This window comes from Macrosteles quadrilineatus, unplaced genomic scaffold (genome assembly GCF_028750875.1).
Source record: "Macrosteles quadrilineatus isolate MER2022 unplaced genomic scaffold, UCM_ALF_1.0 Scaffold_2__2_contigs__length_208266976, whole genome shotgun sequence".
In the NCBI taxonomy this organism is placed as follows: Eukaryota; Metazoa; Arthropoda; class Insecta; order Hemiptera; family Cicadellidae; genus Macrosteles; species Macrosteles quadrilineatus.
This window is the reverse complement of record NW_026542595.1, coordinates 92,151,293-92,170,178: the sequence shown is the minus strand read 5'-3', so window position 1 is coordinate 92,170,178 and position 18,886 is coordinate 92,151,293. Positions and strand designations below refer to the sequence as shown.

The 18,886-nt window shown below is 39.3% G+C and overlaps 1 protein-coding gene across 12 annotated transcripts in view; it reads left to right on the top strand.

The window, feature by feature from the left end:
• LOC128985688 (AT-rich interactive domain-containing protein 2) overlaps positions 1-18,886 on the top strand; it is a 55,520-nt gene that overhangs the window by 15,474 nt on the left and 21,160 nt on the right. For all 12 annotated transcript variants that reach the window (XM_054405472.1, XM_054405464.1, XM_054405469.1 and 9 more), the window contains exons 3-4: positions 7,450-7,547; positions 11,234-11,385. In XM_054405472.1, the coding sequence (XP_054261447.1) occupies positions 7,450-7,547; positions 11,234-11,385 (250 nt within the window). The remainder of the gene's footprint in view (positions 1-7,449; positions 7,548-11,233; positions 11,386-18,886) is intronic.

The following is an 18,886-nucleotide window of genomic DNA, read 5'->3' as shown; positions in this document are numbered from 1 at the left end:
TATACAGGGTCCAGTAGTAGTGGTTGTGACACGGTGACGGTTCTGTACAAGCTGAACAGTCGATGGTTTGTTTATACCCCCACCCTCCACACCACAGTGAACGTCTGCCCGTCTTCCAAAACAAACATTCTGTATCATCACCGCCACCGCCACTGCGCGCGGTAATAAGTGTAGAATACCACACCTTGTAATGTAAATTCCTCTGAGAATCGTTAGGCGTAGTCCTGGAGACTAGAGGTTCCTCTGTGCAGGCTACTTCTGTCTTTACCAAAAAACACTTGCGGGACATTTTTTAGAAAAAAAATATATATTTAGGTGAATTTACGAGTTATCCTCTTTTCCCTAAATCACATGCGCACAACTGTCCTGACTGACAACCCAGATAAACTCGACTTTTCTGTATGTTTTTTCACTAAAAGTTGACAAGTGAATGCGATGTGAAATAAATATAAAGGCAGAGTCTGTGATAAATTTGACCAAAGATTTGTAGAAGTCATTTACATTGGTGATTATTATTGTTAGCACAAGAACAGTTACCAAGTCCGTTGTGGCTGTCACTTCCCACCGCGGTGCTACTTTCTCTTGTAGATTGTTACAGTCGCTTCACTTCTGCTTTGGTAGCAACATCTGCGAACTGATGGACGTGTCTTTGCATAATGCCTTGTTAGAGAAAGTGGTAGTGGTCTCTGTATATTTTGACAACACGATGCTAGGTCAGCGAATAGCTTAATTAATGTATCTTTGCTTTATAAGCAAATGCAAATATCTAAAACAAAGAGTTGATATATCTGTGCTAAAACGAGAAAATATCTCTTTTCAGTTATGTACAGCACCAGTGTTGACACTGTTGACAAATAACTTGTGTGCAATGAGCGTATTTAACCTCCAGCTTCAGCTTGAAATAGACGAGAGTAGAAGGAATTATAAAGCTAGAGCTGAGCTTATTGCTCGCCCGCCACGGTGTGTCGTAAAACAGGTCATAAAACGAGCAAACGAGTAGGCGATCCGATAAAAGTAAAAATGGCTGCAGTCGCAGCTCATCCAGATATACCGGTGCACATTTCATCATCTCCATAGATTGAACTTTCAAATTGCATCGTTATGATAAAGAGATAACATATGTTTGATTATTTACGAAAAATATAACTTGCATACTACATGTAATTACATACCACTAGTGCACTTGTTGTTTCATAATTAAGCACAACTTGTTGTAAAGGTTATTATTCTCAAAAATATTTGTGTTGATCTGTAATAATGCCAAGTTCTTGGCTCAATAACACGTTTTATAGAGATTTTTAGAAGATGCGTTATCAATTGTGGCTCAAGAGATTTTAAAATGTTTCCGTTTTGTAATTATTTTTGTACAGGGTAATGACTAGTTTACTTTCGAATAATTGTAAAAATATCACGTGCTATCAACAGATTTATAAAGATTCTTTTAAGTATATTTTCTTTACAAGTGTTACATATTTTCATGTTTTACGATAAAATATGTCATACATAATATGAGGAAATATTTGTTTTTTATGTCACAAAAATAACATGCCTACTGTAATCAGAACCTCTGGTTTAATTCGTTTCTTATATTATTGTAACATTCATCATTATATTTCATAATTCGCGCAGAGTTTATCTCAGTAAATTTTGGAATTTACGAATATATTCTGTATCTATTATCCAGTTTTCCGTTCAACACAGTTGTGAATATTGCGCGATTCCCACAGCAGAAACAGTGAAAGTGATAGTGTCGTTGTTGAGTGCATGTATATATACAGCAGCTATAGCTGTGATGTGGTGTGGGGGAATGGAATGGATAATATGTACGGCTGGCTGAGCGACTGCGGCTTGTGAGCTGTGAGCGCTAGCGGCCGTGACTCAAGCTGCGATGCGACGTTGCCACATCCACCGCCACCGCACCATCTGGCAACGTCGCATTCACGCCGCCGCGCCGACCCGAGCCAGTGCATTTACGCTATTGATCAAACCAGATTGCCGCCGCCCGCGCCCATTCCCGTCAACATTTACAACGATTCACTACATCCACAGCGTGCTGTATTTATTGAATTTTATTTTTATATTTTACAGTAAATGTTTGAACAAGTAATTATCGTCTGTTGCCAAGGAGAGTCAGTCGTGTTGCTTACTCACGTTTCTGTGAACGCCGCTTCAGCGACTGCCATGAAACCTATAAGCCTTCCAGTTCAACGGAATACTGATTACTGTATTTGTGTAATTTCAAATATTCCACTTCATAACTTAACGGAAACGACACAACGTTAATCCCGGAATGTAAAAACAACATTTGATTGTAAATTGCATGATTGTTACGATATGATGTCAACATTTGTACAAACAAGGCTGTTTGTTGGCTGATAGTAGATGTGTATATAGCAATTCCGTTAAGTTGAAGTTGAAACGAGAGATGATGAGTTTATCTCGACGGTTACGCCCACTTGTTTGTTGCATTTGATAAGTCCCTCGTACATCTTGTGGTGGCGCCGTCCCAAGACATGATCTGTTTGTACATGTTCTGTGTTAGTAAGTGTGGGCTGGTAGTTTGTTGGTGGCTAAATTTGGATGTACGTGTTTTACCCAAGATCTTTATTTTCCTAGCCATACTGAAATAAATCATCGGAGCTTCACTGTTAGTTTCTAACAGAACAGTTCTATGCGATTGAACGATGGGTGCTTGGAATTGTTTATAGTAAATGCTTAGCAACAGCGAGCAGTGATCTGGAGTCGTGTCGCAAACCCGAGCCCAATGCTCTAATTGTCAGGGAAAGTCCCATTGTGTCTAATGACTCTGCTTGCAGCTTGCAGCACGCTCTAGCTAGATTATTGGTCGACACGAAATATCAGTGAATTGCGTATATGATATAACACACAAAGGTTCAAATTGCTTGACTATCGAGTTGGCAAAATACGTATGGTTTATAATTTGAATTTCGTAAAATGGAACTCGTTGTGTATAGCAGATCGCAAATGCAGATTTGAAAGCTGGATTCAACCTTGCTTTACACCAGTGTACATGTTAGAATCACAACAGTTCCCGTTCTAGAGTGCAAGATCTTGTCCAACCACAACTACAAGTCCTCGACGAAGGTTCGCAGAGATTGCATTACATAACTGGCGTCAGTTTAATTATTTATGTGTCCTTTTTTAAGCGGCTCAAGGCTAGCAGGCGGTCGTTGAAATGCCTTTTGTAAGTGCCCCGAATGAGCAAATGTCGCCTTCACATTAGCTCGAGCCTTTCATGTCAGCGCTAATCATGCCTCTTTGTTGGTAAATGTTGTTATCACTGAACATTTCTTGAAACCTCGGTTTGTTAAACAATGTTTCGAGTGACCCTGTTGTTTATTTGGTTGGTTGAGACCATCAACAATATGTTAAGAATAGCTTTAATGTTAGCTGTCGACAGTTATAACACATATTAATCGTTACGTTGGGATAGATATCTAAATTGGTTTTATTCGTTTTAATCGCGTTCACAATCAGAAAGATGTCTATTTTAAAATCCAACTTACAGCAGTTAGTTGAAGTATTTAAATAGCACGTGTTAGAACAATGCATTGTCTGTGCATTGTGCGGTACTTTGGTAGATTTGAAGCATTACTAGTGATTTTATTCTGCTTCTAAATAATGTATTCCGTTCGAATATGGTATTGACAATACAACCTAATTGTACATTTAACTAATACCGTTATTTAATATTATTTAACTAATCCAATGGACATTTCGACCAACAGGAACGCGGTCGAGAGCACGCTTGTTTATTTTAGGAGCGCGGCAAAGGAAATAAGCGCGAGAGTTTAGTGAAAGCAGAGAGAGAAAGCAGAAGACGCGAAGCCAATTGAATAACCAACGAGAACGAGGTGCCAACATTAACTTGGCCCTTGTGTAGTGGGCAGTACAGTGCATAGAAATGCCAACTTTAAATAATAACCAACACAAATTTATTGTCTGTAGTTGGAGATGTGAGAATAGCTACGTCACCGAGCGTAAATGTCATCCAAACAAGGACAGATATTGTAGTAATGAAAGGTAACCATGCACCAAAAGCATTGATTGAATACTGAAGCTAGAGATGACATTTATCAACCAGCTGTCGCTAATTTTGACTCAAGAAGTCAAACACAAGTCTACATTCAATGACCGCTCACATGCTGAGCTGCTACTAAAGTTACATTTTTGATGTTTTTTATCCTGAAATTGTGTAAAACTTTAACATGGGGTTGGGGTATATTCTACTTTCCTTAGTCAAAGGTCCAAAGTCAATCAACTTCGATCTTTGACTGTCGATCAAGTTAATGCAACCCAAGTTCCCTTGAATACATAGACAGTTTTCGTAACAACTTTCGTAATCGAAGATATTCTTTGAATTAGAGATGTTCATCCCCATAAATATAGATTTTTGAGTTGTTTTAATTACAATTCCTATAATGTTTTAATGTATGTTGATTCTTGTTTTGGGGCATTGTTGGTACCGTTTTTGTTTGTATTTTGCATTAAAATAAAAGTAACTTATCTTATGGGTTTTTACGTGTGTTGATAAAATATAAGAATCTTATCTTCAAAACAAGTTTTACCACTATTATCACGTATGTAGCGCCGCGGCCGGGCCCGTGTAGTGTGTTGCTATGCGGCCGGGACGGGTGCAGGGATGCAACGCCAGTGTAAACAACCCGTTTAGGCGCCACGGTGTCTAGATCAGCTGACTGTTACGTCACCCCCCACCACCTGAGTCAGCGTCCGCGCGTCCCGTCCTCGGCCCCGGCCCTGGCTCTGTGATAACACAAGGTCATTGGTCAGTGGAGAGGCAGCGCGACCTGGTACAGGGCGATGGGTCAGTTGCTGAGAGCTGAGAGGAAGTGTTAAGTTACTACCCTCATGTGTTGGGTGAAAATACCCTCTAAAGTGTAAATAATAAACTACCCAAATCAGCGTCGTGTACAATAGCCATACTTAACCTCGAAAAGGGCATCCGATTAGTGGAAATTGAGCCGAAAGGTGACATGACTTCCTCGTCTACATAGGATGCAAGGCTCTAGCCCGGAATCGCCCAGAGGATAGGCATAGAGGGTCGTGACATTATCATTTGGATAATGTCCCTTGGTGATTGGCGGTATTTGAATCCAGGACCTCGCGGAATGAAGACCCGCGCTATATTATTAGAAAGCTAGATACCTCGAAATATGGTTTAGTGTGGGATCGTCACATAACATTAACATTGGATCGAGGATCAGGGCGAGAAGCCAGTGAGTTGCCATTTTTGGCCACAGACCATAGAAAGGACTATCTGATTCCTAGTTCAGTGCAATTTTTGGTTCACATACACCATGTAGTTTTACCGCTTTTCCTTAGTCCTGATCTTGTAGTCTACTCACCATAATTTAGACTGATGGCTAAACGTATGAAATAGCATCTAAACTCTATTATTATGTATACTATTTGAAGGAAGATAAGTTCTTCCGCCAATGATTATCATCTCATAGTATATACTGTGGACATGTTATAGCTGAGATCCACAGTGGTACCTCAATAAGAAGACCCTCGATAACAAGTCACTCTTGATAACAAGTATATTTTTCAAACCCCCTTGAATTTGTTTTACCTCTAACATGTTGTTATTACAAACCTCAATTTTAGAAGTCATCCTTGATAACCAGACTTATTTTATAATCCTCATGAGAGTCTTGTTATCAAGGTTCTACTCCAGTTTTCCTGTCATTCATGGTCTGAATGCAAAGAATTGCAATAGTCTGAGAACTGCTGGGCCTCCTCTGAGAACTGCTTGTGTGTGTTGTGGTCGGGGTCTCCACAACCGCAGACGTGTGTGGTTAGTCTCGGGTATCTCGTCCTACATCTCCTCCTCGATACATTCACATTGATCGTCTTGTATAAATCACAGTCACACTAACACTATTTGATATACATTATTATTTCTCAATGTCCTTGTTCAACGGATGCACTATTGACTATAGTCTGCTCGCAAAATTTATGCGGTTCGATGGGAAGCTATTGCATCCCCTCCACCTCACCCCATTAACCTAACCTTGTGAAACAACAGCTAACAACTGATCAGCTGATATTTTTGACATTCAGCTAAACAATGGTGGGAGAACCCAGGAAACCGCCTAAGTTTTGTGGACGGAGTATAGGTTTATAGTGAACGTAAACGTACAGTGTTGTGTCAGTTGTTGCAGCAGAGAGATGTTCTCACATTTAACACACCGGGGTTTACGTCAGCGTGTTGAATTGCTGCCAATAAACCGAAGCTAATGTGCCTCTGCGCCTCGGCACCGAGTACAGCCGTACAGCGCTTACAATTCTTGTTTACTATCTGTTCGAGTAAAATATATTGTTTAAATATATATAATCTGAATCAAACAACGAGAACTTTAATGTATACGTGAGTAATTTAATCGTCGATTGTAAAATTTATTATGTTCACAAATCGAAATCTGGAGAAGTAGGCCTATGTAGTTATGAAATAGCTTTGTTATTACACAAAGAAATTGTGGTAATACACCTAAAAATCGGGAAATATGGCAGACATGCAATGGTTTTGTGTCTTCGTTGTGTAAAAACAAATCCAAACTATTGAATATAATGGGTTGGTGAATCGATTGTGATTAAAATCTACAGTAAGTGGTTTAAATGGTTGTCTTCATTTAATAAACACTAATTGTCATCTACTATAGCATCCGATCGACATTTGGTCCGATAAACCGATAAACCGATGTATTCTAACATTTTACCGTGTTACAATTTTCCGATTAAAAACAAATGCAATATGCAATACTTGGACACGTCAACAAAAACTGTTAAAACTGTTTAGTTTTGAGACTTGTGTAAAAAAATACGGAAATGTCATCAATTCCTTTATAACAACCGCCATTAAATCCTCCATTACTATGTTCGTTGGAGCCTACTCAGTAAATCGTTCACGAAACAACGTGGAGTAACAGATTAGAATACTCAGCAATAACATTGACTATTTGACACTAAAGTAGGGCCAGCTGTCACGAATTTTGTACAAAAAAGATCATAATTGTGTGGGCCAGTCACAGAATACGTTAGTGTCGAGAATTCTGTTTTTTACCTTATTTGTGCACGCTGACATAGGTAATAAGTCATAATAGTTGCTATAGTTCGCAGTAGGACGTTACATCAGTTTGACCTGGTGAAAACTTCGTGTATTCAGCACAAATCAGTAATTTACATCAGCACAACCTGTCGGTGGCTCACATCAACTACGGCGATTTTTATTTTAAAACTGGGGACAACTTAAAACAAGAGGAATGTCTATTTGTGTCATTCAAAGGTCGGCAATTTCTTATTGACTTGTGCAGTTGTAGGACCTCCAGATGTTTTGTGTTTGTGTAGGCTACATGTTATTTTGTACTGCAGATGCGATGTCCTCAATATATTGTCTGTTTGTTGTAGGTGAACAGTCGCAACGAGTGGGATGCTGTACTGGACAACTTCAACGTACCCAAGAACTGCGTCAACAGTTCCGTCGCCCTCAAACAGATATACCTCAGGTAAATGAAACTCTCCACTAGTCGCTAAATGTGTTAACTAGATCCCTTCACTTCTGGGCATCGATTATCTTTACCACTTCTTAATTCTAACTGAGAACAGGAATATTAAATATTTCACGCTGTCTGTAATGGGAAAAGATAAAGCTGTATCACTACTCGAGTATCTCACAACAGAATGTGTCGATTGTCTTGTTTACCTTTTATTTCCGACTTGTGCGAATATTGTAACAGACATTTCTGGTTCTTGAGTGTGGCAGATGTATGACCTTTTCGGAGATAAATCTTCAGGTGCGTAGTGGTACACTAAACTATAGTCTTGTTACTTTTCGTGTACAACGCACCTGAAGATGGAGTTATCTCCGAAAAGGCCGTAGTGAAGTATAGCCCCTGATTGCGTAAACGGTAAGAAGAAATTATATTATTATAGACTGTTCTAATACCCGTGATTGCAATTTAAGTACGGTATACTGGTATACTATTCACATAAACTCTTAACACGGTGCAAAATAACTTGGGATTTTTATCATAAAGTCAAAAGTCTACAAATAATGTAGTAGTTTTAGGATGGTTCACTTTTAATTGTTTATTATATTGTTTATTCGTGATTAATTACTTTTGAAAGTTTTCCAACATGCTCAATTAAACCCAGCGTACTACACAATGATGAAACAATACTTTTCTACAATTGTCGAACATTTAAATGGTTTTTTACAGTATGTAAGATAAATTATCTCTACACGTAACTGTAAATAGCCTGGTAGCAGTTGTATGGTATATTTTTGTCGTGCCGAGTGCCAGTGCCAGTGCCGGGTGTTGTTGTGGACGCGGGCGTTTCCAGCCCAGCTCTATTGATCCTCCCTCCCCCTCTCCGCTCCCACCCACACAAGCAGTTTCTTACGTCCACATTTACACTGTTACACTCCTTACAACAATCTTAGCTAAGTGATTCCATAACATTGACACACTCTGTAGACGTTTGTACAGGAAAATTGGATTTTAATTGGGGAGTTTTGTTGGCAGAATGTTACTACTGTAAATTTGTTTGTAATGTGATACATCTTTGCTATGCAATACGATTTGTGGCCGAAGTATGTACAATGGAAAGGCTTATCATTGGTCGTTATTTGTTTTTTTATCTCGTAAAATAAATGCATTCAATTCAAACCTCCACAATCTATAACCAGTCGCTATAGCCAGTAATAGTGCAATGTTGAAGTTTTACTAGCAACCTTATCAGATATTTCGTTTTCATCATGTTAATCTAACTAATGTTTTGGATATCAGTATTTGCCTTGTATTGTACCATGACGTGTCGTCTTCGTTATGTTACTAGTAGTGATATCGATAGTAGTTGTAATATACTGATAGTATCTTCTAATCACAAGGCGAGTAAGCTATTATTAACTTTATTACCAGACAAGTCGTCATAACAATCGGAATTTTATAGTTTTAGTACTTAAAGCCGATTGTGGCTAGTTTTTAGCTTATTCAGGCATTCAGGCTTTCATTATTTAACCATCAGAATACTTCGCGTTCCTTAAGCCGTAAAATTGAACAGTTTTCCGATCATTTTCGTTTGACGGAAAATAATACGATAGGTCGGTAGACAACCTGTTCGTATTGACCCAAGAAGGTTTATTCGCAATGTGGCTCGTAGGCAAGTTTGTAGTTGAAGGTGACGCAATTCCATGTAATGGCCTAGTTAAGTGCGGCTTGCAGCGACCAGGCCAGACTGTTTTATGGCGTGCTTGCATATCGTAGGCCTACAAATGATACTGTTGGTGGTCAGTCCAATCCGACTACCCCTTCAAGTTTCTCCAGTCCTATGTATTGATCGTGCTAGCCTATAAATCACTACTAGTTGAGTGATGGTGTGTTTGTAGCGTTACTACCTCATGGGAAATCCGAGATCTTTTCAAGAGGGGAAACCCCGAACATCTTTCCAAGAGAATCTGAGATGGACAGACTTTTAAAATATGTTGTGAGACCAAATTGTGGTAGATAAATTGATACTGAAATTCATATTACTGTACTGTACAATAGTGACGTTACAAGGTTTGTTTTTCATTGTCATCAATTGGATGATGTACTAGTCGTCTTCAAACTTGAGATAGAATGTATTCGAGGTTTCAAAACCGCATAGATTGTTCTGACTACTATACCTCACAATCTTATCAAGCGACAATTTACCAAACATTGTATCCTAGCATCGTCCACTGCTGATACAACGTAGTGTTATTAGTTCTTGTAGATTCTAGCTTCTGCTGGCCATCCCTGTCCGAATCTTGACACCTATTGTTGTAAAAGACTTAGTGCACAACATTTTATACTTGTTTTTTTTTTATGAGCCAGTGGCCATTTCTTAGTGACGCTAAAAGTTATGATACATTTTTATGACTTTCTCTCACTTCTGATCCTAGGAAAATGGGCTCTAGCTCGGGGCTGTTTTACACATTGGTCCAGGCTAGGCCCAGAAAGTTGCGGCGTTAGTGATTGGCTTGACTTGAACCTGGGACCTCCGGAACCGTAACTACGCGCTCCCCCTATGATGCACTACCCTAGGGATGATTGATAAGGTGATACCTCGTCTTCTATCACCGCCACCCCCTTAGACTCTTTGGCGCCTCCAGCTACAGGATGGTTATACAGGACAGACGCCGGTCACCGGTCGCGCCGCTCGGGGTCGTCGTCGCCGGTGACCGATAAGCCAAGGTCGCTTGGTCGCTATCAGACTCCCTCCCCCTCCCTCTCACTCTCAAGTTGTGAATGAACTCTCCCCACCACTCCGCCACGCACCGCCACTACGCTACACACTACACTACACTACCACTACCGTGCCGTACTTGCTCACTGCTCACTCTACTTCCGGACACTCGCTGTCGCTGACTCGCCGGCGCCCGGCAGCATCAGCACCAGGACCGTCCCATCGCGCAACGGGGGTAAACACCAGAGCCGCCTGAATGTAATTAGGTATCCCAAGAAGTTGCCGGATGATGTAAACAATCAATTCACCCTTAGCAATTATAGATACCTGCCAGCCTAGCTACCCTCAGCTTCAGAGAATGGATGTGTGGGGAAAAAAATACTTAAGTACAACCTCACTAATTCGACAATTTGTGGACCCAGAGGTTGTCGAATTTGGGGGCTGTCAAGTCATCCAGAACATTTAAAATGTTAATGAGTAAAAAAATAATACACAATAAACAAATTTTTACTTATAAATTTACTACTTAAACGAATACTTTGACTTTTTTGCATAAGCAATGTTTAAAGAAATGTTGAATATTCATCAATTAAAACTAAATGTCCAGAAAAAATGGGTTTCTTGGATGCACCCTGTCAGTTACCTAGTGTCGAGTTATTGAGGGTTTACTGTATAAGCCAAACTAATTTCTTTTCAATAACTTCCAAGGCCCCCATGGCTTTTATGTTTCATGTAAGTTGCAGCTGTTACCTAAGGTTTCATGAAATGGATGGTACAGTCATACTCGTTCATTCCAGTACCCCTGGCCATTATGTGCCTTGAAATTGCAGTTCAGTTGTCATCATCAATGTGTTATTTTATGAGAAGGGTAGGTAGTATGGTTGTCCACAAGTAAAATTTTCCATGAAAAGGTGGTACACAGTTTAAATGTTTCCTGGTCAATACGTTCCATGAAAAGTGACCATGTAAATGTTTGTTGCAGATACCTGGATAGGTACGAGAAGGTTCACTATTTGGGTGAAGTTGGAGAGAGGGCCAATGATGATGATGAAGACAATCGCCATCGACGCTGGTCAGCCAGGGCTCTTCACTCAGTTCCTCTCACTTACAACTACAGTCAGCACAATGTCAATGGTAAGTACAACAATTATTTCAGTTTTTTTTATTTTATTATTTTTTTTTACATTATATATCTGCTTATGACAATTTGTTTACTAAATACAGTAGAGTCTCTACCACTCCTGTAACTCGGTATAGCCATACTTGCTCACTCAGCTACATGTCTCCTGTTCAAACTGTGAATCAGATATGAGTGGTATCAGAAAGATATTCAGCTTTGAGGTTTTGATGACCTTTGTGGTATCGGTATTGATAAGGTAAAACAACCAAATTAAGTGCAGGAGCCTTAAGTCATAGGCAGGAGTATACATAGGCATTCATTAATTTCATTTCTTTGTCGAAGGAGCCAAAACCCCCCGACGGCTACCCGGTATAACTAAACTTAACCCCTGCCCCATAGTGTCGGCTGAAGTTTACGCAACAACCTTGACACACCATGGGGTGGATGGCTTAAGGCCATCAAGCTCACTGGCTGCCGAAGCAACCCTTCGGAATGAGGGTTAGCCCTCAATCCTAACCAGGGATACCGGTTACTCGGTCGCACGTACACTCCAAATGGGTTCCACCAGGGCCGAAACCCTAAAGGACCATAATGGAATGCCCTGAACGCAACACAGTGCAAGCAACACTCGGGACCTATCCAATCCCTGATAGGCCGGACCCGCCAACATAGCCAGGAGGAAGGGGACCACCTGTTTGCACCACTACCCGATCGAGGCCAACCTATTCTCTGGGAAACCAGGGGATAACCAGATCGATAGATCCCCAGATACCCCGAGCGGGCTTGATCCCAGCACCCGATCTAGTTTGTTTGCCCATCTAACCCAACATCACTGCCAGGCCATCAGGGTTTCCCAAAAGGAGGCAGGTATAGAAGTGGGACCCACCCGGATGAACCTATCCACCAAAGGTGGCGACACCCTTAACTCAATTGAGGTTCCAGGGAGAACCCCCCACACTCTCGAGAACCAAGCCCAGAGACAGGGATAAGATGATGGAGTGTGACCACCATCTGTTGGCCTCACACTTCGGAAAGTTCCGTTCCCCTAGAGTGTCCCCGTGAGCTTACGGGTACTCGCCCATTTTCACCTCCCAGGAAAAGGCTACTTCCAAAGTCGAGGATTTGCTACACTTAATGCCGGTTGCACACAACAAGCAGGCCGAAGCCCATAGAACCATAGCCACAGGCAGATGAGAGATTGATGGCACACTACAACCTCTCGCAGAGCTGAACACCCTCCAACCTGGATGAAGGAATTTCACTGGGTACTCTCTCCTAAGGGGCTGGCTTGTCCAGTCGTCCATACCTATGGCCTACTTGCAATGCCGATTCTTTACTAATTGAATCAATATTTTCAATCGATATTTGGGTTGTCCAGTTAAGAAACTGTACCCGGTCTCTGTTACATCCTGCCCACTACACCCCTTCCACCAATACCTCTCCCCTGAATCACTCTTACGCTCTGGGGATTCCAAAGGCAATCGGTCTACCTGACGGTTTTGACAGTTTATGACCCTGGACTGCTTGCTCTCCACTTGCCCAACCAATGGAGGCTCCATTGAGGGGTGGGGGGGGGGGCTACAGAGCCTAAAACCTCAGACCCTGAAAAAATAAATTTAAACGTACATTTTGCCATAAAAGTCAAAGGAGGTTTTTGTACACGGTTATAGACATTAAACATGGCTTTAGAAAGTCGCCAAACTGCTTTAAAAACACCAGACTTTCCATGGAAGGACCCCTCCCCCCTGTCTGAGGGCTGTTTCCGGTAGCTCCCCCTTGACAAGGTCCTGGAACCACCACCGGTTATAACTTTCACATTATGGTGTGTTGTCATACCAAACAGAAACAGAATGGATATGTAGTTTGATGGATTTCACTCTACTTGGTAGTCTTCAGGAATTGAATGGTTGAATAACTGAAGATCCGATAATCGAGACACCAATGTAGTATAAATTGTAGAGCAGAACCAACAAATGTCTATCTTAAGGTTACATGAGATAACCATTGTGAACCGCTTGTTCAGGCTGCACTGTATACACACTCACACATGTCGATCAGAGTTCGCAAACACTATACATGAATGTTTTAGAGTGTTCCACCTTTATAAAGGCAGACAACAGGATTGTCTTGTGTTTTATTAACTTTCCAACAGAAAACAACCCATCCATGTTGCTGAGTACATTGCAACGCTGGTGGTGCTGCCTACGAACTGACAGGCAAAGCTCTCTCAAAGTACTTAACGATTTTTACCATGCGGTTGGCATTCTGGGTTATAGTAGTGTGTTTTCTGTGGAAGAACCCCGATCAACAAAAAAAAAGGGGGGAGAGCTATTTCGGATAACCAATTTTTTAATTGACCCGTCATATGTTAAAAATTGCTTGTGTGTTACCACGGTGTAGGAAAAATGAATTTAGAAACAATGTCTATATAATACAGTGTTTTATTTCAGCTACAGAAATGTTACAATGGGTTAGAAAATACGTTAAATTAAATAACTGAAGTTACTAAAGCATTTACATTACATATTACTTATATTTTAGCCCTGTATTATTTTATGGAACTGTTTCGGTTAACCCGAATTCGGTTACCCTGGGTTCTACTGTACTAAGTTTATGCATCTTTGTCACCTGCTGTTTTGAGGGTCACCTACATCTACATTGGCTCAAAAATATTTCCTGTTGTAGGGGATTAAAAGGTTTTTGACTTTAGGCAGGCTTGAAATTTATCAAATTGTATTCTAAACATAACTAGTTTTGAGTAACATACACAGAGATATAATGCAATTTCAATGGTACTCATTGCCTGGTGTTAATTGTGGGGGAAGAAAGAAGAACCTAAATTGAAGATAATAATTATTTTCAAATCCTCAACTTAAAGGTTAGGTCGTTTCATCGGGCAACAAGCTAGAATTTCTTGGGAGAAAAAATTAGGTAGAAGCTAATCGAGTTATGAGAGTGTTAATTGCATGTCTCTCACCACTTCAAGGTGATACATTGTTGCTTGCTTCACTAGACCTGAACACTACTTGAGATTCATACATGGCTAGACCTCCTATACAGTCAAGAGGATAGAATTGTTTCAGTTATGAACACAAGTCACCTAGTTGGCAATGTTTGGCTTTTTGTTTCGCCCCCAATAAGTGTTTGGCTCTCCCATGCAATTTGGCTCTCAAGCATTCTTTGTAACGCTTATTTATAGCAAAAGCTCTTTCTGTAGCTTGTTTCTCCAAGTGATTCCAACATGACTTCATTAGCCCTCTTGTTCTGCATACCTATTTGAATTTTAAATCTGCATTATTGTGTTCAGTGAGTGGTTACTTTGAACTCGCCATATTTACATTATGTAGTTGGTGGTAAGGATTCTACCTACACTGATGTTAATATTTATATCTAAATGCTTTGGTAGTGTTGTAGTCGTAGAGTAATTCAATTTAGGAACTAATTTTACAAACTAAGATTGAAAAGAAATCTAATTTAAATCTAAAAAAAAATTTTATATTGCGACATTTTGTTTGACAATATAAAAGAAAAATCAATGGTACAATACATGATGAATTAATTATTAAGGTGTGTTGGTAGCCCAGAGGTTAGCACTTCAAACTTCAGTGTGTGAGAGGTACAGTTCCAAACTCTGACATATCTAAAAATATTTTATTGGTTTGGAACAATGTTCCTCAAAGGTGATTTTATTTCTTTAATTGAAAATTAATCTGGTGTGTATAAAAAAATTATTAAACTGAAACAATGAGATCAGTAACTGTTCACTATTTTTAGTAAACTTTCTAACAAACTAAATTTGATCAAAATTAGTAACACACCTGCATAACTCAATTATTCTGTGAAGCGTTCTGTGTGATTGCAGAAAATGCTATTTTGAAATGGCTTTAACTTCAAAGAAAAAGAGTAAGCCAAAAAACTTAATAATTACGTTACTCATTCCTGTATTATTATAGAAATTATTGAAACATTAGTTTTGTCTTAAATTAAGATCTCTTATACTTAAAATGTGTCTATGAAATTACAATGTCCTTGAAGAGTCAGCACACAGACAGATATTTTTTTAACAGTCTATCTTTCGGGTTACTTTGGATCTGTGAAAATGCCAATACATTTCTATTCGTCGACAGCATAAACTAAATTAATTCACTAACTAACAACTAATATAATTATTACCAGATAGTTTAGTGTAACACTTGTCGTTGAATTAAAGTATGATAAAAATTACAGTTTAAAATTTCTCTAAATACACAAGTATGTAATGCAATGTACAAATTTAATTTTCACAAAAATATGTAACATAAAATGTTAACTTTTTGTATGTTTTGTGATAATACTATTGTTGCTCGTAATGTAAGTTAGTGAGATAATTTACTCTTATTTTACTTTGAGAAACAAAAATTAAGGAACACTTGTGCTTGTTTGGTATAGTTTAGAGTTTATTTTATTTATAATCAGTAATTTCTTGCCATTAGCTGTACAACAGTCTACAGTTACGCTGCTCTAGGTGGCCTGGCTAATGGAAATGGCCCATTCCGGAAACCGGTTGTCGCTTTACCGGATGTGAGCTGTAGCTGTAGAGGGGCGGGGGAAGTAGCGCGCGCTGCAACAATCAATAGCACTAACCGCCGCCACCGCCTCTCAAACCTCCTCTTCTCACTTAAAACAATAGGTTATTTTGTATTTTGAAAATTATATATTACAATATTATTGTAGAATGTTTTCATACCAGCCTGGAGCATTTGAATGTTCTTCTAACCGGTGATTTAGAAGTTGCCAACAATAATTTAACCATAGGAAGTATTTTATTGTTGTGCATTGCATGTATATTGGTTCTGTATTTGTGTTTGGCTGAGTTTAGGTGTAGTGTATCGTAGTGATAGTACTGTAGCAGCGTACAACAGATACAGCTGTGACTGTTGCTATGCAACCAGTGTTTCCCTTCTTTCTAGTGTTGCGCGCTTGCTGTCGACACAGTATAAACATTTAGCAGCAGAGAAATATTTTAAAATGATGCAATATTTCATAAATATTGAACTGCCCTGTTAAACATAAATAAGTGCAAGAACCCTTCGATATTTGTTTATTTCTAGCAAAAATTTTATATATTTTTTGCAGGTGTTATAATTTACACTGTATAATTGGAGTTTCCCAACATAAAATTAATATAGATATAAAAAAGTTCTAAGAAAATCATACAGTAAAAGATTTCCTGCACTTAATGACATATTTTAATTGTTGTATTAGTATTTTATCACCAAGACCAACAACAGTAGTGAAATCACGACAAACTATAGATGAAGATCGCAATCTTCATCCAAGAATTTAATAATCTTGGTGTTGATGGTGTAACTCATAAAGGAGCTTGAAATTCGAAAAACACGATAAAGAATCCTTAAATTTTCGATATTCCCACATTCACAAGAGGAATCTCTGGATATTTTTTGTGTCAGGATAAAGTACAGTATTCTGATTATAGCTTACGAGAATACATAGTCACGATTTTTCAGCTCATGAGTTTGAAAGTGAGTTACGAGTTCAAACGTTTTAACCACAGAAAACATACTACTCTATGTTTTCTGTGTCTTGACATGCTAGACGTCCCCAGGGCCGTTTTATACTTTACTTCAAACAGACTAGGCCCTAGGAGGATTAAACCATCGATATTATAATACAGTATATACATCGATGGATTAAACACACGCTTGGGTTTCGTTGAAGGCTTCGCTTCTTCAAATGGCTAAAAGCGGCAACCTCCCCTCCCCCCAAATTATGAGTGATGTAAACTAATTTGTACCCATCTTTTCCAGTTCATTTGACCATTTGTATACTGGGAATGACCCAAAGGATGGATCGATAGGTTGTATTTTCGTTCAAAGCTATTTTAGCAATAAAACAAAGGTTAAACTGAAGTAAAGGTCGGCCGGGCGTACAACAGCGCATCTACATCAACACCCCCACCACTCTCCCACATTGATCTGCCGTGGTGTGTTATGTTTACACTCTCACACACACACGTCACTGATATGTGTTATTGGACTTTCCATTAGTTATTTCCGTCTTCGCGGCATCTCGCTCTAATGTTATTGTTATGAGCTAGAGATTACCTCATGGCAACAAATTACGTTTTGTAATACCGTCGTAAATACAAAATGGATTAATTTATTGTTGAGGTAGTCGAGTTGTATTTCGTTGTTAAATTGTGTAAATTATAGATTTCAGACTCAGTTGCCATTTGTTAAAATTGTAATTTTCTCTCTGAACTAGTTTGCAATATAGTTATTATTGTTACACGGTCAAAAACTGTACAATTTGTCAAAAAGATATATGTAGTTAGAATAAACATTTTTTACATTGATCGTGAATTTGCGTCTTGTTAACAACAAAATCTTAGGTCTCGGTAGTCGAAACGAATCAGCCCAGCTTATTATATTCCTTAATGTAAAAATTAATAACAAACATTATCCTATCAATCGCTAAAACTGTTAGCGGGTTGGGTAGAAGTTGTAAAAAATTTTATGCCCACTAAATGTCTTCAAATTATTGGCTATAAATAGCTGTTTTATACACATACTGAAGTATTGAACACACATTTTTCATGGTATTTCATGTAATATCCAAACCATAAAAATCTAGTTTTTACTGCAAAACAAGGCATTAAATAATTACTTGTGAAGAATAAATAACACCATCAACCAAAACGAAAGTTCTACATGTACTTGTGTGTGGACTTACAAATATAATATACTGGAATACATAATTGTATGTAATGTTATAAATTGTATAAAATCATGTTCTTGAAGTTTGTTTTGTGGGGGGAAAACCAAGATGATTTCCATGTGAAAGGTGTTGTATTATGATTTTAACCGGGTGATTAAAAAAAATTGTTTTCATAAATGTCCTTGGGTAATGTCGGACTTGGTATTCAGTTGAGGGTTTTGCACAATCGTTTGGTCAGCTCGGGGATGCTGAGTCGCACCGTTGCCGCGGCAGCCTCTCTCTCTACTGATAGCGCCTCTGACTCCGAACTCCGACTGTCTACTACTGTTGTGTCTGTGTGTGAGGTACGCACCTCGCGCCTAGCGTCGTCTGCTGTCTGCGCACTCACACTCAGACACGTTCATTCACAACACAGAGCGGCGGCGGCCTTGAGTCTCTGGCCCTGGCTGCTGATAACACCGACACCCCACCCCGTCCTGGGTCGCTGACCCCGCTACACCCTACACCCTGCACCCTGCACCCTGCCATACCACTGCTGATAGCACTAGACATGCGGTGTAGCTATTTTTAGAGCACTAAATTAAAGTCGTTGATTTGGGTCTTCTCAAGAAGACAGCAAACAAGATTGTATCATGAAGATTGTGACAAGTAACCCAACTTGCCAAGTCTCTCATGGGAATCAATAATGACTAGCTAAAGGCTAACCTCTGTGTATAGGTTTGTAATAACATGTGGGTACTTAGCAGGCTTGTTATCGAGGGTCTCAACACTCATCTTTATTCATGTTCGGCTTAAAAT